This window comes from Cladosporium halotolerans, assembly GCF_011745625.1.
Source record: "Cladosporium halotolerans strain TM138-S3 chromosome Unknown Sca16, whole genome shotgun sequence".
Classification (NCBI taxonomy): domain Eukaryota; kingdom Fungi; phylum Ascomycota; class Dothideomycetes; order Cladosporiales; family Cladosporiaceae; genus Cladosporium; species Cladosporium halotolerans.
In genome coordinates, this window is record NW_027191467.1 from 546,929 (window position 1) to 568,877 (window position 21,949).

Here is a 21,949-nt window from a genome sequence, read left to right on the forward strand (position 1 = left end):
CAACGAAAGCATGTGAAAGCCCATGGCTATCACGCCGGCCCGTGCGTCTGGTTGGGTTGCAGCCAGCCCCTCCGGGCCCTCCGCTGTGGGATGACGTCCCAAGCATGGGCCTTCGAGCCCAGCCTACGCGCGAAAATGCGCGCGCGCGCGACAAACCTTCTTCTCCCTTTTCCCTCTAGACGACTCTCGCATTGAGCCATGTCGGACCTTCGCAGGCGCATCTTTGGCGTCGGCACGCCGGACACCACGCCGAGTAGCTCTCGCGACGCGAGCCCAGCTCCGACTAGACCTGGAGAGGTTTCGGATTACAAGATCGTCGAGGCGCGTCGCTTGGAGAAGCTCTCGAAACGCCGGAGGGGCAGCAGTAAGAAGCGAAATGCGTGGATCTTTGGACTGGGAGGCCTTTTCGGCGTTCTCGCTGCCGGTTTCTTTGCGTCTCCCACTGGAAGCTTGGACAAGCTGGTCGATATGGCGGGGTTGAACGATCTGAATCTGGACAGCATTCTGGACGTCCTGCCGGCTGGCCTGATCAAGGATGTTCAACAGATGCAGGTGAGTCTCCATGCGGGCAGAAGCATTGCCGCTTCATCCCTTCCATAGCTGATGGTTGACGAAGGTGTCTTTGATTGCAGAGCCATGAGAAAGAAGCCGTCAACTACGATTCGTTTTCCGTCGGTCTCCATGCTAGGAGCCAGGGCATCGAGGCGAAACATCCCGTGATCATGATCCCTGGTGTGATTTCGACCGGCCTGGAGAGCTGGGGCACTGAAGAGCAGTCAAGACAGTACTTTCGCAAGAGACTATGGGGGTCCTGGAGCATGATGCGGGCTTTGGTGCTGGACAAGGCGGGATGGAAAAGGCACGTCATGCTCGACAAGGAGACCGGGCTTGACCCTCCGGGCATCAAGCTGCGTTCTGCTCAAGGCTTTGACGCTGCAGACTTCTTCATCACTGGATACTGGATTTGGAACAAGATTCTCGAGAACCTTGCAACGATCGGATACGACCCTACGAACGCTTTCACTGCTGCATACGATTGGCGACTTAGCTACATGAATTTGGAGATCCGCGACCAGTACTTCACCCGCTTGAAGAACCACATTGAGCTCGGAAAGACTGTGAGTGGTTTGAAGCCTGTTCTTCTCAGCCACAGCATGGGAAGTCAAGTACTATACTACTTCATGCATTGGGTTGAGTCAGAGGAACATGGCAAGGGTGGGTCCAACTGGGTGAATGACCACATCGAAGCCTGGATCAATATCTCTGGATGCATGCTCGGCGCTCTCAAGGATGTGCCTGCCGTCCTTTCCGGCGAGATGAAAGATACTGCTCAACTTAACGCCTTTGCAGTCTACGGCCTGGAGAAGTTCCTCAGCAAGAACGAGCGAGCCGAGATCTTTCGCGCAATGCCTGGCATCAGCAGTATGCTTCCCATCGGCGGCAACGCAGTCTGGGGCAATGATACATGGGCGCCGGACGACAGGCCTGGTCAAAACTTCACTTACGGCAAATTCCTCAAATTTAGCCGTGATGGCAAAAAGAGCAACCCTGGCGACCTTACCATGGACGAGACTCTTCCCTACTTGTACAGCAGTACCGAAGACTGGTACTCTCAGGCCATCAAGTCTTCTTTCAGTCATGGAGTTGCTCACTCGAAGCGTGAGGTCGAGCAGAACCAGAAGATACCCGCAAAATGGGTCAACCCTCTCGAGACCCGCCTCCCAAACGCTCCGAACATGAAGATTTACTGCTTCTATGGTGTTGGGAAACCGACAGAGCGGGCCTACTATTATCGTGAAGAGCTTGATCTTCTCAAGAATCAGACAGCAGCAGCCATCGGTTCGTCCCTTCGTAACCTAAGCCACGACATCAGACAGTTTGCTGACAATACTTCTAGACACGACCGTTACTTCTCTCCCTGACGACGTTGACCATGGTGTCGTCATGGGCGAGGGCGACGGCACGGTCAACCTGCTCTCATCCGGCTACATGTGCAACCGCGGCTGGCGCATGTCCCGATACAACCCTGCGCAGATTCCCATCCGAGTGGTGGAGATGCGCCACGAACCCGATCGTTTCAGCCCACGCGGTGGCCCCAGCACCGGCGATCACGTGGATATTCTAGGACGCAGCTCTTTGAACGATTTGATTCTGCGAGTTGCAGGCGGAAAGGGCGACTTGATTGAGGAGACGGTGTATTCGAATATCCGAGAGTACTCCGACAAAGTCAGGATTTGGGACGAGGAATAGGTGGTAGCTCAGGCACCGGTAACGCTCTACGATCACAAATGTCATACAAGGTACACAGTAAATAGACTGAGGAATGCAAGCGGTGCTGGGGGCGTCGATCTGTCGCCATCCGAGGGGCAAAAGACAGGAATTCGTTGCGACAACACAATCAAGCGTCCAATTATCATGTTGATATTGTTATTTCGTACCGAGTCAGGCATGCTTGGCAACCGTTTCTGCAGACAGCCGTGACAGCCATTAACCGAGCCGGGATGATGCGATCGCAGAGCCTGCAGGCTGTGCTATGTGCAAGCCGCGGCCCCCGACAAACGACCTCATCTGTGATGAAGCATCAAAACAACGGGTCACGAGCCAGTCGTATATTCGCAATAGGCACCAAGCCCAAACCTTGGGTCAGTGTATAGGGCAGCCTCGGCATCCTGCAATGCCCCTCTCGTTTAGTCGTACACTCGTACAGGCGCCAGGCGGCCGCTACAGCGATTGGCCTCTGCTAGCGTGAGGACCCAGACGGAGCGTCAGGATGCGAAACCTTACTGACCATGGCCCGGCCCTGGTCCCTGGCTCGCTTGCAGTGACGGAAGGTAGGTGACAGTCCTCGTGGACGGTTATAAGTCTGGCCGTCCCAGCGGTCAAGCTCTGGAATGACAGCAACAGGCTTCCTGGTTCTCGACTGCTTCAGATAGACATGCTGCTCTACATCTTTGATCGCGCCGGCGCCGAGACTGTTATTTACGGGCTGCTGGTCTGGACGACATGGCAATTCCGCGACTCCGCCAATCTCACCCTTGTTTATGGCATCCTCGCCATCGCCACTGCATGGTATCTCAACATCTGCGTGTCGGCAATCACCCGTGAGGTCAAACTTGCCCGCCTCGGCGCTCGTGCTCCCAGTTACCGTACTTGGACGCCCTGGAACCTCGGTCTTATCTACAATGCAGTTTGGCACATGCTGCGCCACCGCAACCATGAGTTCTGGTGGCAGATCTTCGCAAAGGCCAGGGCCGCGAACGGCTCGGGCGAGCAGTGGACCGCCGAAGCTATCACGATGGGCGACCGAATCATCTTCACCGCGGATGAGGAGAACGTGAAGGCGATCCTTGCCACGCAGTTTGGAAGCTACGGCAAGGGTCCGCAGTTCAGGAAGGAATGGAAGGACTTTTTGGGCTTGAGTACGTCTTCTCGTCTTCGGATGCATTGCTCCGATCCGCTACTAACAGTCCTCGTCCAGGCATTTTCACCACCGACGGAGATCTCTGGCACAACTCCCGTCAACTGATCCGACCCCAATTCATCAAAGACCGCGTCTCCGACCTGCACACCTTCGAAACCCACGTCCAGATCCTCCTGTCCAAGCTCGAAGGCTCCCTCCCCGGCGAGACCATCCGGATCGACGACCTCTTCTTCCGCTTCACCCTCGACGCCGCCACCGACTTCCTCCTCGGCGACAGCGTCAACAGCCTCGAGAACCCCAAGGCCGAGTTCGCGCACGCCTTCGCCGAAGTCCAGCACGTGCAAGCCATCATCGCCCGCGCCGGGCCCGCGCAAGCGCTCGTGCCCAAGAAAGGCTTCCACAAGGGCCTGAAAGTCCTCAACGCCTTTGTCGAAAAGTACATCGACCAGGCCCTCGCGCTCCCGCCCTCGGAACTCGAAGCCAAAACCAAGTCCGACCAAGGCTACACCTTCCTGCACGCGCTGGCCTCCTACACGCGCGACCGCACCGTGCTCCGCGACCAGCTGGTCGCCGTCCTCCTCGCAGGCCGCGACACAACCGCCGTGACCCTCTCCTGGCTCTTCTACTCCCTCTCCCAACACCCCGACGTCGTCTCCACGCTCCGCCGCGAAATCCACTCCACCCTCGGCGCCGACCCCGCCACGAAGCCCACCTACGAGCACCTCAAATCCATGCGCTACCTGCAGCACACCCTCAACGAGACGCTGCGCCTCTACCCCGTGGTCCCCTACAACGTCCGCGTAGCCCTGGCCGACACCACGCTCCCCCGCGGCGGCGGGCCCGACGGCTCGCAGCCCCTCGCCGTCCTCAAAGACACGCCGATCGGCTACAGCACGCTCATCCTCCAGCACCGGCCCGACATCTACCCGGCCCAGCACCCGGCCTCCGGCTCCCCCTTCCGCGATCCGCGGGAATTCGACCCCTCGCGCTGGGACGGCTGGACGCCCAAGTCCTGGACGTACGTGCCGTTCAACGGCGGGCCGCGCATCTGCATCGGGCAGCAGTTTGCGCTGACGGAGATGGCGTACACGGTCGTGCGGATCCTGCAGACGTTCGGGAGGGTGGAGGATCGCAGTGGAGGGGAGTTTCCTGGGTGGAGGACGGATATCGTGTTGCAGCCGGCGAAGGGGGTGAAGGTTGCGTTTGGGAGGGGGGAGTGAGTGAAGGGTTTGTGGGCTTGGATGGTTGGGGTGGGGTTTTTTTTTTCTTTTTTTCAGATTCATCCTCTGGTCGTGAAAGGGAGGAAGGGTTGATGTTCTGAGACATGATATGATAGCGTGCGAGTGCCATTTGTTTATTGACTTGATTTGATTTGACTTGGTTCGATTTTGCTTTCCGTACCGATAACCAATATCAATACCAACGACGTTTCGTCCTACCTAAGACAAACTCTTTCCCCCTGACTAATGAATAAGCTGGCTGGCTAGATGTCCAGGCTCAGGTTCGCTCGAACGCTCAAAAAGAGTAAAAGAAACCCGTCCGTCCGTCCGGCTGGACCGAGTAGGTAAGCTGTAGTAGTAACGACACAGGGGGCCGAAAAAAAAAAAAGGGCAAAAGGAAACCAGAGTCTAGTCCTGTCCCACGTCTTCCCATTCCAAATCCAAAACCCATGTAACTCACTCGATCTCCTCCACAACCATCTCCCTCTCCCTCCCATGGTCCACTACAAGTCCACCATCCCTCAAAACCCCCTCCCAATCAACCCAAACCCACCCCCCCGGCCCCTCGACAACCTCAACCCTCATCCTACCAAGCTCATCCACCCCCTCCTCGGGATGCACCAACACGCCCGCGCCGACCGCCGCACTCAGCACCCGGCTCGAAATCGGCAGCTGATACCTCAAGACGCCCCTTATGATCAGCTCAAAGGGGTGCTTGAGAACCTGCTCCCAGCGCGCGGAGCCGCCGGCCTCGGTCCTGTTGCCCGGGTGGGCGAGGCGCAGCTCGCCGACGGAGAAGTGCGGGTGGCGCTTGATGGGGGAGCCTTCGAAGGCGAGGGGCTGGTCGAAGTGGAAGATGCGGCCGAGGAGCATGGTTTGCGCGTCGCGCTCGAGGGGGTCGGAGGGCGAGGTGCCGTGGTCGTGGGAGTCGGCGGGGTGGGGGGAGAGGGAGGTGGATGTTGATAGTGATGTTGAGGGGGAGCGTTTTCGGCGGGGGGTCGGGCCGGCGAGGGCTTTATCGCTGCCGTCGTCGGAGGGGAAGTCGCCGCTGCTGCCGACGTGTTTGCTCTTGGCGAAGATGTTGACGTCCATGTCTGTGACGGAGATGCCGAGGGCGTTAGGGTTGACGGCGCCGACGAGCAGGTCAAGCATGATCTCCTGCTCGCTGGCGAGGACGTTCTGGATCTTCTCGATCTTGACGTCGTACATCGGCCTGTTGCTCATGACCAGGAAAGCCACGGCGCTGAGGACGACGGCGATGAAAACAGCCAGTCCGAGCATGCAACCGCCCAGCCGGCCACAGCGCGAGTGTCGTCGGACAGAGTAGTACTCATCGATCGAGTTCGCACCACTGCTGTGAATGCGATTATGTCCTTGCCGAATACTCCTAGGCGTGCGGACGCTCCCCATCAACGGCGTCCTCTCGTCGTCCGCGCCCTCGCCGTCAAAATCAAACGAGGAATCCTTCTTCCTCCCAGCAAACAAGGCCGGTCCTGCTCGGTTGTGCTGCATACTCTGCGGGCTCCTCGGAGAATTAGGCCTGGAATGCCTGAGGTTCGTAGCGCTGTTCCGCAACTTGGAGGCCTGCGTGAACGGCGAGTCCTGATCGAACATCGAAGCGTGGCTGCCGCCTCGTCCCCAGCGCCCATAATGCCGGGGCTGATGCGACCGCACTGTTCCGTCTTGTCGATCGTTCGGGCTATCCAGTTCGTTGAATGGGTTGTTGGAGAATTTCATGGAGCGCTTGCCGTTGACGCGTCGCTCCTCCATGGCATCGTTGTAGTTGCGAATGCCAGCTCTGCTATCAGCAATCGAGTGCGAAGACGTAACGCTAGGCGTGCGCGAGTGGTGTCTGGGCCGGCGCTGCTGCTCCGGCGGGTTGGACTCGTAGACGAAAGTCTCGTCCGAGTCGGAGGAATTCGCATCTTCGACGGCGTTGGCGACCCTCGCTTCGAAGATGTCGGCCTTCGAGGAAGCTTTACTCGCATCTCTGTTAGAACCTGAACTGCTCTTGCCAAAGTACGCGGAGGGCTTCTTCGAAAACGTGGAAGTGAGAGCATTGCGGAAGTGATGGGAGAGGTTGCGCGCCTGTCTCTGCTGCTGACGGGGGCCCGGCAGGCCGGGCCCGTCGTCTTCGGACATGGACGCGGTGGAGGAAACGCAAGTGGCACCGTGCAAATCGTCAAGGGAAGCGCGCGGAAGCAGCAAAGGAGAACGGAACGTACCGGTGCCCTGGTTGACACTCCTCGCCTTCGCCGAAGGCTTCTTCCGTTCCTTCTTGGGCCTGATCGTCTCGTTGCTGGGTTTTAATCGGACACTTCCGCTGTTCTCGCCTCGGCCGCCGGTAGATCGGTCGCCTGCGTTGAGGGAAGACTGCGGGATCGACTGAACAGTTTCAGTCTCGACTGTCATGTTTCGTGTTCCTTCGGATTGTCGTGATTTCGTCGTCGTCAAAGCCGGGAAGCTGTTCTTAGGTGGAGCAGCTCTCGATTTCTGCGAGCTGCCGGGAGCCTGGGATTGAGGGACCTGTGGACTCCTCGTGCCCTCGCTTCTGTTCCCGCCAGTCTCGCTCTCGCTATCTCCCGTCTTCGTATGCTTCTCCGTATCGTCATGTTCCTTCTGCATGCTGTATTTAATCTCGTCTACCGCCCGAGGAACCGGCTTCAGATCAGCAGCCGCCTGCACGGCAGCAGGGCTCGGCTCGGCCGTCGAGTCGCCGCTGTTTTCTTGTACGGTCTCCAGAAGCTGCTTCCCGCTAGGACCCCGCGACGGCATCTTCGTCGAAGGCTGTAATGAGGACTGCTGCTCGCCCTTGCTCGACTCCTGCGCAGCTTGCTTCGAAGCAGCCGGAGGCGGCGGCGTCTGCGTCCTGCTCGTGGGCGTGGCGTTCTGTATGCTGATGCTAGGCGGCACACTGGGCGCCGGCGTCGAGGCAGCAGCGGCATCCTCTGGCTTCTTGCCCGCTATCGAAGCAATGCCCGGCTGCCGGGAATTTGACCGCGAGGACGGCGGCGGGCTCTTCAATCGGGGCGAGGCCGGCCATTGCGGCGTCGTCTCGCCGGACACAGACCCCGCGCTCTTCTGGCCGCCTCGCGCGGGAAGCTTCGACACGGCCTCCGTCACGGCTCCTCCGGCGGAAAGCGACGGGACGCTGCTGGCGGACAGCGCGCGCTGGATGGCGGCGGCGGAAGGCTGCGTGGAGAAGGACTGGTTGGCGAGGGGACCCGGGCGGCTGTCTCTCCGGACGGGTGAGGTGTTGCGTGAGGATCTAGGGCTGGCGGCTGCGGATGGGGAGGAAGAATTGGGCAGGAGGGATGTGGAGCTCTGTTTTCGTAATTGTGGCGCAGGGTGCGAGGAGGTAGAGGAGGAGGTGTTCTGGCGGGAGGCACTGGGGCTCCGGCGCTGGACGGTGGCCGTCGACGAGGCGGAGGAGGATTCGGGCCCCAGCGAGGGCGTGGCGGGTGGTGGTGATGGGTGCCTGTCGGCGGGCTGGTCTGGTGCGCGCCCGTTCATGCTGGGCCGCGAGTCGGCGGCGGCGGGAGGCATTGTGTGGTGTGCGGGTGGGTGAGGATGTGCTGGTGCACTTGCACGCCCGTCACTGGCGACAGGAGCGGCGGTTGCTCTGGCCGGACACTGTCGTCATGAAGGCAGAGGCGCTGTGGTATGCTGCGGCTCTATCCGCACCCAGCGGCCATGCTTTGTGTCGGTCGGAGATGGAGGAAGTGAGGACGGCGGTGCCGGGGCGCGGGCCGGTGGGAGCGGCGGATGCGGTGAGAGTGCAGTGAGTATGATGCTCGGGGGATGTTAAGGGTGCAGGGAGCAGTGATGCGGTGATGCGGTGATGCGGCGATGAAGGCGTGAATTGCTTTGTTTGGCGGCGCGCGGGTGCGTCCAGCGTGGCTCGGGCTGCTCGGGGCGGGTGTCCCTTGGTGTGTGTCGCAGCCAGAAACAAGCGACGGCCGCGCTACGTCAATCGCTTCTGCCTTCTGCCGGCCCTTCCCTTCCTTCCAGCCCCGTCCGCGGCTGGACCATCCACATCCATACGCCCTACGCTACGCTACTACTAATCTATACACACCGCATCTCCCTTCCCCCTCAGCAGGCAATCTCAACCACTCCAGCCAAAAACCACCCGCTCACCCACTCACCCACTCACCAGCAGCCCGCAACGCCGGCGCAAATCTGCCGAGCGCTCCGGCCAAATCACACGCGCGCGCAGGCACACCTCGGCCCAGCCAGCCGGGTCTCGCAAGGCTGACGAGCGTGAAACGTAGGTGGCTTCTCTCTCTCTCACGTCCCCCTCCGCCAGCGGCCAGGCACGAGGCGCGCACCAACGCATCTGCAGCTGTGGTACCAGTAGTCAGAGGTAGTAGGTACCGTCGTCCTCACAGCGCCCGCAAGCCGCGCTCACCTGGCCTGCCTGCCTGTTCGGTGACGGTGAGGTGAGAATAATGTCCCGCAGCCGCGAAGCCGCAGGTACCTTAGGAGACCGGAGACGAATAGAGTAATTGTTTCCCCGTCGTACACGACACGGCACGACATGACACGACACGGCACGACATGACACGACATGGCATGACAGCTACATACCTTACCTCCATACACGCACATCCCGGATCGGCCAGCCCGCCGTTCGCTCCTCATGCTTCCATCCCCTGCCCATCGCCCGTTAGCTGCAGCTCTCGCCCATCGCCCGCAGCACGACATGCGTTCACCGGCGGCGGCGCGCGCCCCAAAGCGGGGGAGCAGAGCTGCGAGGACGAAGTCAAAAACCTTCCTTCCTTGGCCTGTCCGTGGAGAAGGTCCAGAGCGCGTGTTGCCTGGTAGCGAAATATAGGATCCTCTGTCTTTAGCAGTTCAAAGCGAGATTCGTTGTTTCTGTTCGGAGCAAGCGGCACGTGGTTGCTGACACCGGCTACGTCGGGGAAATACCTTTTAGTCGAGGTACCTTGTGGCGGGTGGAAACCAAGGCTTGCGAGTCGTGCTACTGTACGTCTGAAGGCAGCTCTGCGCTGCTCTGCTCTGCCGTCGCGCAGGAGCAAAAACGGCTCGAACACCCTAATCATAAGCTCACGACACGGCTGGGGAGGAGCCGAGATAGCTTGACCTAACCCGACCTTACATCAAAGAGCACGCTCCAGATCATCATTCATCGCCGAGAAACCGAGCACGAGGAGAAGAGATCGAAGAGAGAGCCAAAAAATATCATAATTAATTCAAACAAGCCCAGATCGCCCTGACGGGTGACCCGCCCGAAGAAAAGAAAGAAAAAAAAAAGACAAAAGTACCTAAAAAACGCCATGTAACCGATGCATCCCTCCCCATGCCTTTGTTGTGTGACTCCCTTCCCATTCCCATTCCCATTCCCACGCGCCAGTCCCCAGCCTGTCGGACGTGGTGAATGCAAGCCCAATCCCCGGATCAAAAAGTGTGTACCTCATTACTCCAAACAGAACGCCGTTGAATCTAGCAAGAAAAGCAAGAAAGCAGAAAAACCATCCCAAAACTCCAATCGCACCGTTGCTCCCAGCTGTGTCGTTATGTCGTGAGTGAAAATTTGAAGAAAAGCAGAAAAAAGAAGCAAAAAAGGGTTCCGTCCGCGTCGCGTGATGCGAAGAGCGCGGGAAAGAAGAAGAAGCGAAAATGTATCGGCCGTCAAAAAGATATCCGCGTCGTGGTCGTTCTTTCTTGTTGTGGACTTCCACTCACGCGCGTTCACACCGCAAGGGGTGAGACGTCGTCCAGTACCAGCCACACTTCAGCTGGCTCCAGCCCCGTCTCAGCCTCGTCTCTCATCTCACTCGCTCGCAGCTGGAGCCACGTCGACCTGCAGTGCAATGCACGCCAGGTCCCTCTCTCCACGCTCCACGATCATCCCCACAAAATCACTCAGCACGTCGCATGCGCCACGTGCGCCCCTCAGATATCGGTCATCTCGACGTCCTGCTCAGGCCCCAGGACGTCGTCAGCTGGGCCCCAGTTGCCCTCGTAGACTGAGGCGCCGGCGCGGCGCCGGCGCTGGACCCACTGCACGCCGAGGGTGTCGAGGACCTCGCTGATTAGTGGGCGGGCGTCCGGGTCGGGGCGGATGAGCCACTGGACCATGGCGTCCAGCGACCCCGGGTCGGTCGGGTCGATCATGAAGTTGGGCGGCTGGACCAGCTCGCGGGCGCGGTCGATCACAGGCGCCGGCGAGGGTTTGCGCAGGAAGTCCAGGTCGTCGTCGTCTTGGTCTGAGACCACCAAAGAGTCGTGCGAGGCGCCGTTGAGCATCTCGATAGGGTCGCCGGACTCATCGCGCACCAGGCTGCTGTCAGAAGTCCAGGTGAGGCTGGGGAGATCGCTGAGGTCGCCATGGCGCAGGCGCTGCCACGACACGCCGTTGTCGGGGAGAACGATGTTGCCGGCAATCTCGAGCATGATCATACCCAGCGCGAAGATGTCGGCAGGCTTGTCAAAGCGACCAGAGAGCACCTCAGGACCGATGTACTCGCGGTCACCTTCGCCGTCAAGACCAGGCGGCGCAGGCCAGGTGCTTGCCATGCCAAAATCACCAATCTTGAGCACGCCCTCCCAATCGATGAAGACGTTGGCGGGCTTGAGATCCAAGTGGATGATGCTAGCGTCGTGAATGGACTTGACGCCTTGTGCCAGTTCGAGCATGATCTTCCAGATGCGGAAGTCGTCAAGTCTGCCCTTGAAACCAGCCTGGGCGAGGAAGTCCTTGAGGTTGCCGTTCTCGCAGTATTCAGTCTGGATGTACAGATGGTTCTTCGACTCCCAGTCGTCCACAAGCTCGATGATGTGCTCGTGACCGCGCAGTTGCTTGAGGATCTGTACTTCACGCATCTTACGCGCACGATCTTTGTTGCCCGTGTATGGACGGCGAGACTTCTTCACAGCCCACACTCTATGTGTCTGCCCAGTCTCGCTCTGCCCGGTGGAAGCCTTGCCGGGAATAGGCTTTTCGACTTTGTAGACCTGAGAAAACTCGCCCACGCCAAAGCTTGCTGACTGGCCGAAACGTGTGGTTAGAGAAGTGTCGACGTCGTTCGCAAAGTACCCCGAAGAAGCGTTGCTCTGAACAAAGCTCTGGTGGAAGGAATCTCGCGGTCCAGTTGGTGTCGCTGGTGGGAACGTGTTGCTTGGAACAAGCATCGATGTCCGCTCAGCAGAGATGGTAAGCCTGCTGGGATCCGGAGGAGAGCTCCAATCATGCGGCGTTTGTGGTGATCTTCCGAGAATGGGCGTCGACAATCTCGGACCATGGTTATCAGCACTGCCTGACGCAAATTGCTCCAAGTTGAGGGCAGAGCGTTGGCTCTTCCTGCTGGTAGTAGAACAGTCAAGCGCATCACCCTGCTCGCCGTCTGCATCCTGATCGGCGGAAGACTCCGGGGGAAGGAATGTATCACTTCCAAGAGAAGTTCGCCTACCGAAAAGACTGCTGCGCAGACTGTTGCTCTTGCCGCCCTTGGATTGCGGACGCGGCAGGGTGGCGGCAGTCTTTGTTGGTGTGGGCGGGAGCTCGTCTGCACTCATATGGCCTTCGCCAAGTTGCAGAGGCGAGTTGACCACGTCGTCACCTGTGATGCTGGCGAAGCTGCCACGACGGGAAAGCTTCAGCGCCTGCGTGCCAAAGATGTTGGCACCCTTGCCGAATGATTCAGGTGACATCTTTGAAGCGCGGCCGTTGAAAGGTGTTGTTGGGCTTCCAAACTCGTGGCAAGGCTGTGCGACCTTTCCAAGCCCTGAAGCCGGTGCAGGAGTGCCAGTGAAGATGGCGTGGGTCTTCTTGGAAGGGGTATCGGGCATGGGTCCTGCACCGCCAGGCGAATCCAGATTCCTATTTCGTTTTGAGAGGAGGCCTGTTGACATGAAAGCCTGCGGCAAAGGCTTTGCCATCTTATAGGCGTCAGGAGTTGCGAATGTCTCTTGTCCGTTTCCCGGGAAGCCAGGGTTCTTCGTAAGTGTCGGCCGCATGGCACCAATAGGAAGTGATTTAGCGAAGTTAGGTTTAGGCATGTCAGGCTTGTTCGCGGTAGGAACATCACGGAACTGTGAAATTTCGTGGGAGTCGTCGGCGATGCTCGAGGTAGATGAGGATGGTGATAGTGCGTTAGACAAGGGGTGTGGCTTGGGTGCTGATTGGTAGGTCTTCTGCGCGGGCGGCTGGAAAAGGACCGGTGGGTCGTTCGCACTGCTGCGATAGAAAGGTGAACCGAAATCGGGGCTTCGGAGAGGAAGCGCACCATCGAGAGAGATGCGCGATCTTGCTCTCGTCAAAGAAGGACTTGAGCCTGCCTCGCCTTCGGTGGTAAACAGCCTCGTGCGACCGGGAGCGCGCTGCTGAAGGGTGGATTTTCTCAGTCCATGAGGTCGCCGTTGCGGAGATTGCATGGAAGGACTGGGCCAAGTTGAGAAGCCAGAGGTGCTGTCTTTCTCCTTCTCCTTCTCGGCGTCAGGCATGGCGGTCTCGGAGGAAGTGCCGTCCATTCCCTGATCGAATACGTTGAAGTCGTTGCCGAAACCGGCTGGGCCGTGCAGGCTCCTACGCTTCACGCGAGGGCTGCTCATACCAGCCGCGTCCAAGTTCATCACTCCGTCGCTTCTCTTCAGTGGGCTGGATTTCGGTGGATTCGGCTCCTTGAAAAGTGGTTGGAGAAGAGTGTCAGCTCGGGGTTTAGACTGGTGCTCTGGCTTGAAGTCGGGCTTGTTGAAGTCAAGCTTGATGGGCTGATCAAAACGGGTGTCGGTTTCCTTCGGTGTGTCGCTGCTGCAATCCATGTTTTCCTGGTCGGCTTCAGCAGAGGAGCGGCGGATCAGGGCAGGACGCGCATTGGGCTGGTTGGCTTTGTCGCTGAGGGCACGGCGGAGTGGGCTGTTAGGCGATGTCCGTCGCATCGACGTGCGAGTGCCGCTGCGCTTGACGGAAAACCTGGGCTTAGGTACCGGCTCCGTCGCGCACTCGATGTTGCAGGAGCGAGAAAGACCAGACGGAGAGGCTGGCGTGTGGTGCTGAGAGGTGGGCGAAGTGCGGGTGTACAACTGGAAGCGTGCCGGCTTCGATGGAGAGCGCGATAGTGTGCGGCGCAGTTGCCTGATGGATTCTATCGTGGTGTTGTGGTGTTGGGTGGGCGAGAGCATGTGCGCAGCACTGCCGGCAGAGTGGTGGCGGGGAGAGTAGTCGAACTCCATTGTTTACGTCGTCATTGATGGGGCGGCGCAGTGTTGGTGTGACTGTGCGTGCGGTGGTGCGGTGGTGGGTGGTGCTCTGGCGGCTCGTGTCGCGACGGCGGTGCCTGCGGGCGACGTGTTGCGACGGGCGGGCTCGCGATGATGTCGTCGGGCAGCGGAAGGGTGCAGTATCGGCGGGAGCGTGGTATGTGCGCGCAGACAATGCGATAAGGATGGGCGAGGGTGTGTGTACGGACGGCGGAGCGGTGCCGTGGAATGCCAGACACACGCGTCGTGCGACGGGCGGCGCGAGGCGAGCGGTGCCGGTGGAGGCGCGGGCGGGGTGCGGTGTCGAGGGCGGCGGCGGCGGTCGACGGGGAGGAGGAGGGTGATATGCTCGCGGAGCAGTGCGAGCGCGGTGGGCGTCGAGGGCGATGGCCGGCGGTGGTGGAAGTGGTGGGTGTGGTGACGGTGAGGGAAGCGAGGCGCGATCGGATCCGCGCTCCAAAACAAAGCAGGGACGAGCAGCCAGCGGGCAGGCAGCCAGGCAGGCCGCGGCCCGTGCGCGCTCAGAGTTTCGCTCCGGCGCCCGTGCAGAACGGCCACGCCCACCCGGCCGCGCCTGCCTGCGAGGCCCGCCAGACTCGCCCACGCCGTGTGGGCGCCGTGTCGCTGCCCCGGCCAGAGCAGGCGATCACACATGGCCGCCGGGCTGCACGAACGCTGGACTGCACCCTCTCGCGCCGCTCTCTGCTATATCGCACCGCCGTCTATACGCCTGCCGCCCGCCCGCCCTCTGCCCTCCAGATCAGGATCAGCCTGGTTGCGATAGACCCCTCGAAAACGACCACAACGCCTGAAACGCCTTTCCTTTGTTTACCACCTGCCGATGCTGTCTCTTCGCGCCCCGTGGCCTGTCGCCACTCGCCACGCTGACCACTCATCTCCCCTGGGCCCGCCTAGTGTGCGCCGCCCCTCCTGCTACAACCCTCATCTCAATAGTTACCACTACTAGCATCCCTCCGCACTGCTCCCGTCGCGCGTGCGGTGGCCACGCTTGCGCAATGCATCGCTACATCCTGCCGGGCTGCCCATGCGCCGCGGCACATCTGACAAGCCCCTCTCCAATCCCTCCAATCTATCAGGCTGCGGACCGTGCTCGCACGTTGCAGCACGCTCGCCAGCCCAGTCCTTCCCTCGCTCGCCGAGGCGCCAGCGACACTCGCAGTGCTGAGAGCCTGAGACCCATGAGCACATCGACGCGCAGACCTGTCTCAAGCACCGCTCACAGCCCACCACGTTGGAGCGCCGCCATGGAACTGTCGCCTTCCCGCGGCCTCGGCCAGCTCATCACTGGTCCATCACACACACACACCTGCCAGCGTAACAGCACATATGCTTCCCCGTAATCCCGTCCACTCGTGACCAGGCCGCCTAGCAGAGACCCGCACGAGCTGTAGCTGTTCGTGTTCGTGACCAGCAGTGATGCCCAAAACAAGCTGCGTGGCTGCGCTGGTGTCCAGCAGCTCGATTGGGCCGGCTGCAGCTCTGCGGAGGAGAGCTCCAAAAAAATCGCCGGGTGAGCCGGCACCAAAGTGTCGCGCAGTCACATGACCCCGCCTGCCGGCTTCTCCCACCTCCAACCAGCGGTTCGCGGGCGTCTACCAGGTAGCCGGCAGCCCAACGCGTGCGCTTGACGTCTGCTGCCGCACCGTATCTACAACTGTATCTCAACGGCACGGGGACTAGCAAGTGCGCACAAGCAGCAATTGCGCAAGCCCGTTACCGTGGGAATGGCAGTCGAGTCAGGCAGAGCATGGAGAATGCCTGCCCGCGGGCGTGCGTGCGATTGATTCAGGAGTCGCGAAAAAGCGTGCCGGCTGCGGAACGATGGAAAGGCAGGCAGGCCGCTAGCTCTCCTCAGGCTGCCATTTAATCTCAGAGCGCGGGCCTACCTAGCGACTCGAACGCATCATTCCTGACGTAGCACATCCCCCCCATCTTCCCCTTTCATCTCACCCTGTTCTCCTCCCCTCACGGCCAACCTACAACCCTGCTCCCCACGCGCAATCTCGCCATCCCAGCCCTACGCGAGCGCTGATCCCTCGCGTGAAGCTCTAAAACTCCCAGGCAACAACAAACGTCTAATCCCCGAAACAGCACAGCAACACAACCCCCATCACGATGCCAGCTTGCCAACCCAAGACATTAGTGAAAATCCCCTTCTATCGCATCACCAGAAACTAGCTCCTCTGCATGTCTTCCCGCCAGAGCCGAGCAAATCTAAGACTTCGCTGCTCCGAGCGCCAGGTCCGCTGCACAGGCGCAGCACAGCCTCCTGGTCATTTTGTTTCAGCCCTGGCCGCCGGCGCGCTACGTGCCTCGTGGCGAGAGGACTTGCCGCATTAGGAGGGATCGCCGCGTAAGTGTCTGTGAGTGAGTGACAGGGCGAGTTGGAGTGGTCGATGATCGGGTTGTGGTGTTTGGTAGGTCGAGGTGTTCATGCTGGTTGATTTTGCCAGCGAGCTGGTACAGTATGGGCAAATGCTCGGATCTCGATGCTTGTCCATGTGAGAGGGACGGACGGGCAGTGTGCCAATGCCGCGTGCCCGGTCTACCTGGTGAATACAGAGTCTTAGACACGGAGGAGCCTGCGACGCGAGGGAAGGGTTCGTGTGCGTCTCCCACTCGTGTCGTCTGACGTACTGCAGAACGGTGGGATTTTCTGGATGACTCCATTGACGAAGCTGCTTGAGGGGTTTCCAGACACGTCCTGCATGTCTCGAAGACTATCGATGCTGTTCAACGGGATTCGGGGCCGGCTCCCTCGCCTTTGGAATAATAGTGTGCTCGTTGGCGTCGGCATGTTCCAATGGTTCTAGACATTGTCTCCTGCTTCCCTTGCACTGGTTTGTTCCGTCCCCAGGCATGGAAAGGTAACAGACGGATTGCTCACGGTGACAAGGCTCCGGCATTCAAGCCTTGGAGCGTAGAGCTATTCCGCCAGACGGAGTCGTTCGATCCCTTCTAATCTGACCACGTACAACGAGAAACCCACGAACAAATCCTGACAATCCAACCCCCATGTCCAAGCCCTCTCCCAATCCTCCCAGCCCCCATGCCCTCCACCCAGAACCCCTACAGCCTCGCCCCCTCCCTCCCCTCCAAAACAGCAACCAACACCCCCTCCCCCACCTCCTCCCCCTCCTCCGCATCCGTCACAAACCCCACGACCCCTCCCCTCCGCGCCCGAACCTCAACCTCCATCTTCATCTGCCGCACCACGCAAACCGTCTCGCCCTCGCGTACCTCATCACCCACGTCAACCAGAACTTCCACCAGCGTGCCCGCGAACGGAACCACGACGTGCCGCGGATCGTCGCGCGAGCCGAGGCGGTGGCGGCTCGCGTGCGCGCTGGCGGTCGTGGATTGCAGGTGCAGGGTGTAGGATTGGGGTTGGGCGGAGGAGGAGGAGGAGGAGGAGGGAGGCGTGTGGGTTAGTTCGGCGGAGAGGGAGGTGGGAAAGTCGGCGCGGAGGAGGCGGGTTAGGGTTAGGTGGTGGGGTTGTTGTTGCTGTTGCTGCTGCGATTGGGAGGGCTGGTTGGTGGGCGTGAGGGTGAAGGTCCAGGCGTCGTTTGGGCGGAAGAGGGGCGCTGAGGTGGAGGTTGTGCTCGGGAGGGAGGAGGTTGGTTGGGAGGGGAAGAGGGAGGGCGGGCGGTTTTTGCGGATCGCGGCGCTGGCGGTGAGGAGCTCTGCGTGGTGCGACTCGAGCCATTGCGTGTCGCAGGCGCCGGCGAGGAAGTCTGCGTGCGAGACGATGGCGGCGAGGATGTCGAGGTTGGTTTTGACGCCGGTTATTGTTGTTTCTTGCAGGGCGCGGCGGGCTTTGTGGACGGCGCCGTCCCAGGTTGGTGCTGTGATGATGATCTTTGCGATTACGGAGTCGAAGTCGGCGCTCACGACTGCGGGTGCGCCGTGGACTAATGCGGTGTCTACGCGGACGCCGTTGCCGGAAGGGAAATGGAAGGATTGGATTTTGCCGATGCTGAGGGAGTAGTTCTTCTCTGGGTCCTCTGCTGTGACTCGCAGTTGGATCGATCGCTGAGGTGGCGGCCGCATTGGATCTTGATCGATGTTGGCTAGGTCTGTTTGATCGAAGTTGAGCCCCTGCGCCAGCTGCAATTGGACTTTGACAATATCAATCGAGCAAATTGATTCCGTGATCGTATGCTCGACCTGAAGACGAGGGTTGATCTCCAAGAAATAGAACTCGCCAGTGTCCGGATGCAGCAAGAACTCGAACGTCCCGAGCGACCTATACTTAATCTGCACAACATTCGTTAGCATCATCATCATCCCCTCACCTCCCAACCCACCACCAAACTCACCTTCTTCGCCATCTGCACCGCCGCCTCCACAACCCTCCTCACAACCTCCCTCCCCAAGGTCGCCGGCGCAACCTCCACAACCTTCTGAAACCTCCTCTGCAAACTACACTCCCTCTCCCACAAATGCCTCACCTCCCCCCTCCCATCCCCCAAAACCTGCACCTCCACATGCCTCCACCCCCCAACCGCAGCCCTCTCGACAAAAACCCTCCCCTCCGCACTCTCCCTCCTCGCAGCCCCCACCGCGCCCTCCAACTCCCCCGTAGTCCTAACAAGTCGAATCCCCCTCCCCCCACCCCCATCAACAGCCTTCACAAAAACCGGCAACCCAACCCCCTCCACGAACCCCCTCACCCCCTCCACCCCGCCCTCCCAAGCCTCCAAAACCGGCACCCCACAGCTCCCCGCCAACTCCCGCGCAGCAAGCTTGTCGCCCGTCCTCTCCAGCCCCTCTTTCCCGGGCCCGATCACGGCAACTCCAATCTCAGCCATGGCCGCCGCGAACGCCGCGCTCTCGGACAGGAAGCCGTAGCCCGGGTGCACGGCGTCGATGCCGTGCTGTTTTGCCAGGGCGACGAGCAGCGCGATGTCGGTGTAGGAGGCTGCGGAGGGGAGGGCGAGGGCGTGCGTTGCGAGGCGGGCGTGCGAGGTGTCGGTCGGGGTGTAGGTGGCGTAGGTTGTGAGGGAGAGCTCGTGGGCGGTGGCGAGGATGCGGGCGGCGATTTCGCCTCTGGGGGGAGAGGGTGTTAGGGTTGTGTGTGTGGAGGGGTTTTGAGGGTTGGGGATGGAAGGTTGGAGGTTGGTTTCTTTTTTGAATCTTTTCTTCTTCTGGTCTTGAGAATGGATTGATGAGGCGTACCTGTTCGCGACTAATAATCGCTTGATCGGTCTTGGTGGTGGTGTTGAAGAAGCCATTGCCGAAACGATGCTTTATTGCTGCAGAAATTGAGGAACAAGTCTGCTGGAATGAACAAAGTCTAGTCCAATTATTGAAAGCACCGAAGACAGATCGATATTATTCTTCGTCCTCGAATGTGAATACGGATCCTCGAACTGATCAACATCAACCGTGTCGTCGGCAACCTCCAAAGCCCACAAGCCTCGGTTCGTCGATCACCCCATGCGGAGACAGCAGCAGAGCCCGACGACGGCGGGCGGGAAGATCACTGCCACAAGTAGCCGAACATTCAAGATTCCGCAAACGACAGTCCAACATATTCGCGATCAGAAGGCACGATGTAGACAAGTGTGCAATAAACAGCGGGCCTTGGTTGTGGAGCTACTATACACCTCATTTGCCACACGATGCCCCTGCTTTCCTTTCGAACACGACTTCCCCGTTTCGCGCTTCCCTCTCGACGAATGCCGCGCTTGCTCGCTCGCTCGAGTGAAGAAAAAGAAACACGTGTTTTTTCCGCCTTGCCCTCTTTCTCGTGGTTTGTTGTACCGTCCAACGCCTCGCTTATCCTGTTCCCTCGCGGTGGAAAGGGTTGGCCCTTCCCAGTATGCAAATCTCATCGAACCTTCCGCTGAAAAGAAAAAGAAAACAAAGTGAATCGGGGTTGAAGTTCTCCTTCTCCTTCTATTCCGTTCCCTTCCTTGATGGTGATTCAGAAAAGCAACGCCTGCGCCGTCAATGCATGGTTGTGTTTGGGTGATGCGGCCGCGAGGGCCGTGGTTTGGAATTGTGTCTTGACTTCGCTCAGATCTCGCTCAGCCGGGGCTTAGGATGCGGATTCAAGGCTCGTCCTCGTCCTCGATCGGCTTCAGCTCCATGAGGAAGTCACGGGTCATTTCGAAGCTGAGCCAGGAACTGGCCATGGACGGAGCAACCTTGAGCAGATTCGGGCTGATACCCTTGTATAGGCCGCGGACTCCCTCTTGCGCAACGATCACGCGGATGGCGTCGAAGATGCCCTTGTACTGGTAGCCCATGCCGGACATGGTGTTGATTTGGAAGCGGCGGCGGAGCACATCACTGAAGAATTGTCAGTATCAATAGCATGGCCGGACATACTATTCAGGGATACTCACAGTGGGTAGGTGCAGGTCTGTGCCACACCGCCAGAGATGGCACCAGCTCCGAGCTTGCCAAAATTGCTAGGAGCAGTCTCTCCCTCAGGAGTGAAGTAGGTCCTGACACTTTCGTAAATCATGAAGTTGAGTCCAACGTAGGGCGCAACGCCAGCGACGGTCGGTAGAATGCCTCTGTACAACGCTGGGATTCCACCTTCGCTCATGTACATTTGCTTCATTGTGCCCCACATGCCGGGAAGCTTTTTCTTTGCGGCTTCGGCTGCGGCAACAGACTTGTCTTTAGCCAATGCGGCGAACGAGGCGGACTGGATCGAAAGGCGGGTGCGGACGATATCGAGAGGGTAGGTGACGGTGACTGAGGTGATACCTGCGAGTGCACCGCAGCATAGACGGGAGAGTGGGGATAGCGATGCGCCGGGAGTGGATTCGAAGCCCTGTGGTAAAGCCGATCAGCCAAACAATAGGAAACAAGAGGACAGTACCTTGTGCGCGCAAAGGCAAAGTCGGCAATTCGGCGGTAATCGTAACTCATTGAGCTTCGGAACGGTGGATGCTTATGTCGCTGTGGCTGCGACTGATCCTGATACCTCTCCCTGCCTGCCGCTTGCCTGCCTGGGCCTCACATAAATGTATGGAAATGTCTCACCTTCTTGTAGATGTTGTAGCTGCCGAACTGCACCGCGCTGTAAGGCACGATGCGAATGCAATTGGTGCCGTTACCGGCCATCATGCCGCGCCAACCCTCCTCGCGCCACATTTTCGACAATGCTTTGCTGATGCTCATCTTATATTCATCGCGCCCAACATTCTGAACTTGTAGCAGGATCTTTAAACGCTCGAGCGGGGAGACGACCGTGCGGGAGACCGCGCCGGCGGTGCCACCTGCAATAAAGGAAGCGACGACGGCTTGCGAGATCCAGGAACGGATGCCATAGTAGGGTGTGGCCTCGACGGGCGAGGGCGGGGATTGAGTGGAAGACATGTTTGCGGGAATGGTCTTGAGCGGGTTCGGATGCGGTAGAGAGGTCGGGGCGAGGGGTGAAGGATTGGGGTTGTGGCTCATTGCTTGAGGTATTCAGTCGGCGTGCGCGGCGTCATTGGGCGTGAAGGTCGAGCGAGCGAGCGAATGTGGTGATGCTAGCGGAAAGTGATATTGCGCCGGCGCAGAAGGTCGCGTGTCGGTATCATAGGAGCGCAGTCAGGCGCGGTGGTGGGAGAGTGGAGAGGGTGCTGGCACAAGGCCGGCGAGGCGTGCGGGAGGTGAGAGGTGAGTGAGGCGTGGTAATGTGATCGGGCGAGCTTGTGAAAGGAAGTCTGTTCTTCGCGCTTAGCCCTCGCTGCACGCCTGCTCCGGCTGGCTGGCTGGCGGGCCTTGCCCTTGGCGGCTCTGGATCGCTCCTTCCCTCTTCCCCGCGGGCGAAGTCGGATCGCGACGCGACTTTGGCGGTCTTGACGACGTCGTTGTCTCCACTACACCTCCAACTGCGGGCTGCGGATTGCGGGGTCGAGCACCTTAAGACGCGAGATATCGGGATGAAGTGACGGCGAGATATGAGCTCGAGGGTTGGGAACACCTGACGAGACGGGCGGGCGCGGAGGAGAGTCACGCATGGTCAGCTGTCGTCGGCGTGTCTCAGCCTCCTGCCCCTGAGCCTCACTTCATCATGCGCGCCCAACTTCCAACAATAGCCACGCGAGCATCGAAC

The 21,949-nt window shown here is 59.7% G+C and overlaps 6 protein-coding genes across 6 annotated transcripts; 2 read left to right on the forward strand and 4 right to left on the reverse strand.

Moving 5' to 3' along the window:
- Nucleotides 1-114: 114 nt before the first annotated feature.
- WHR41_04921 (uncharacterized protein) lies at nucleotides 115-2,424 on the forward strand. The gene is made up of 3 exons (XM_069373527.1): nucleotides 115-552; nucleotides 633-1,839; nucleotides 1,898-2,424. Exons 1-3 carry the CDS (start codon nucleotides 199-201, stop codon nucleotides 2,248-2,250), a joined length of 1,914 nt encoding a protein of 637 aa, XP_069229120.1. The 5' UTR covers nucleotides 115-198; the 3' UTR covers nucleotides 2,251-2,424.
- Nucleotides 2,425-2,899: 475 nt separating this feature from the next.
- On the forward strand, nucleotides 2,900-4,688 carry WHR41_04922 (uncharacterized protein). Its single transcript, XM_069373528.1, has 2 exons — nucleotides 2,900-3,419; nucleotides 3,479-4,688. Exons 1-2 carry the CDS (start codon nucleotides 2,936-2,938, stop codon nucleotides 4,639-4,641), a joined length of 1,647 nt encoding a protein of 548 aa, XP_069229123.1. The 5' UTR covers nucleotides 2,900-2,935; the 3' UTR covers nucleotides 4,642-4,688.
- Nucleotides 4,689-5,097: 409 nt separating this feature from the next.
- WHR41_04923 (uncharacterized protein) lies at nucleotides 5,098-8,187 on the reverse strand (the record flags this gene model as incomplete). Its single annotated transcript, XM_069373529.1, has 2 exons — nucleotides 5,098-6,617; nucleotides 6,867-8,187. 2 exons carry the CDS (start codon nucleotides 8,185-8,187, stop codon nucleotides 5,098-5,100), a joined length of 2,841 nt encoding a protein of 946 aa, XP_069229122.1.
- Nucleotides 8,188-10,560: 2,373 nt separating this feature from the next.
- WHR41_04924 (uncharacterized protein) lies at nucleotides 10,561-13,839 on the reverse strand (the record flags this gene model as incomplete). Its single annotated transcript, XM_069373530.1, has 1 exon — nucleotides 10,561-13,839. The coding sequence occupies one exon, from the start codon at nucleotides 13,837-13,839 to the stop codon at nucleotides 10,561-10,563; it is 3,279 nt and encodes a 1,092-aa protein (XP_069229117.1).
- A 3,117-nt stretch (nucleotides 13,840-16,956) lies between these two features.
- On the reverse strand, nucleotides 16,957-19,121 carry WHR41_04925 (uncharacterized protein; the record flags this gene model as incomplete). Its single annotated transcript, XM_069373531.1, has 3 exons — nucleotides 16,957-18,144; nucleotides 18,207-18,936; nucleotides 19,066-19,121. 3 exons carry the CDS (start codon nucleotides 19,119-19,121, stop codon nucleotides 16,957-16,959), a joined length of 1,974 nt encoding a protein of 657 aa, XP_069229116.1.
- A 332-nt stretch (nucleotides 19,122-19,453) lies between these two features.
- Nucleotides 19,454-21,607, reverse strand: WHR41_04926 (uncharacterized protein). Its single transcript, XM_069373532.1, has 3 exons — nucleotides 20,890-21,607; nucleotides 20,241-20,677; nucleotides 19,454-20,184 (listed from the first exon to the last, which is right to left on the reverse strand). Exons 1-3 carry the CDS (start codon nucleotides 21,304-21,306, stop codon nucleotides 19,944-19,946), a joined length of 1,095 nt encoding a protein of 364 aa, XP_069229119.1. The 5' UTR covers nucleotides 21,307-21,607; the 3' UTR covers nucleotides 19,454-19,943.
- Nucleotides 21,608-21,949: the final 342 nt, after the last annotated feature.

Excerpts from the sequence above, each read along its gene's own strand:
- WHR41_04921 (XM_069373527.1), top strand. The coding sequence starts at position 199 with ATGTCGGACCTTCGCAGGCGCATCTTTGGCGTCGGCACGCCGGACACC. Across the intron at positions 553-632 it reads AGGATGTTCAACAGATGCAG|AGCCATGAGAAAGAAGCCGT; the intron begins GTGAGTCTCCAT and ends CTTTGATTGCAG. Across the intron at positions 1,840-1,897 it reads TCAGACAGCAGCAGCCATCG|ACACGACCGTTACTTCTCTC; the intron begins GTTCGTCCCTTC and ends CAATACTTCTAG.
- WHR41_04922 (XM_069373528.1), top strand. The coding sequence starts at position 2,936 with ATGCTGCTCTACATCTTTGATCGCGCCGGCGCCGAGACTGTTATTTAC. Across the intron at positions 3,420-3,478 it reads GAAGGACTTTTTGGGCTTGA|GCATTTTCACCACCGACGGA; the intron begins GTACGTCTTCTC and ends GTCCTCGTCCAG.
- WHR41_04926 (XM_069373532.1), bottom strand. The coding sequence starts at position 21,306 with ATGAGCCACAACCCCAATCCTTCACCCCTCGCCCCGACCTCTCTACCG. Across the intron at positions 20,678-20,889 it reads GCTACAACATCTACAAGAAG|GGCTTCGAATCCACTCCCGG; the intron begins GTGAGACATTTC and ends GCTTTACCACAG. Across the intron at positions 20,185-20,240 it reads CAGACCTGCACCTACCCACT|TGATGTGCTCCGCCGCCGCT; the intron begins GTGAGTATCCCT and ends ACAATTCTTCAG.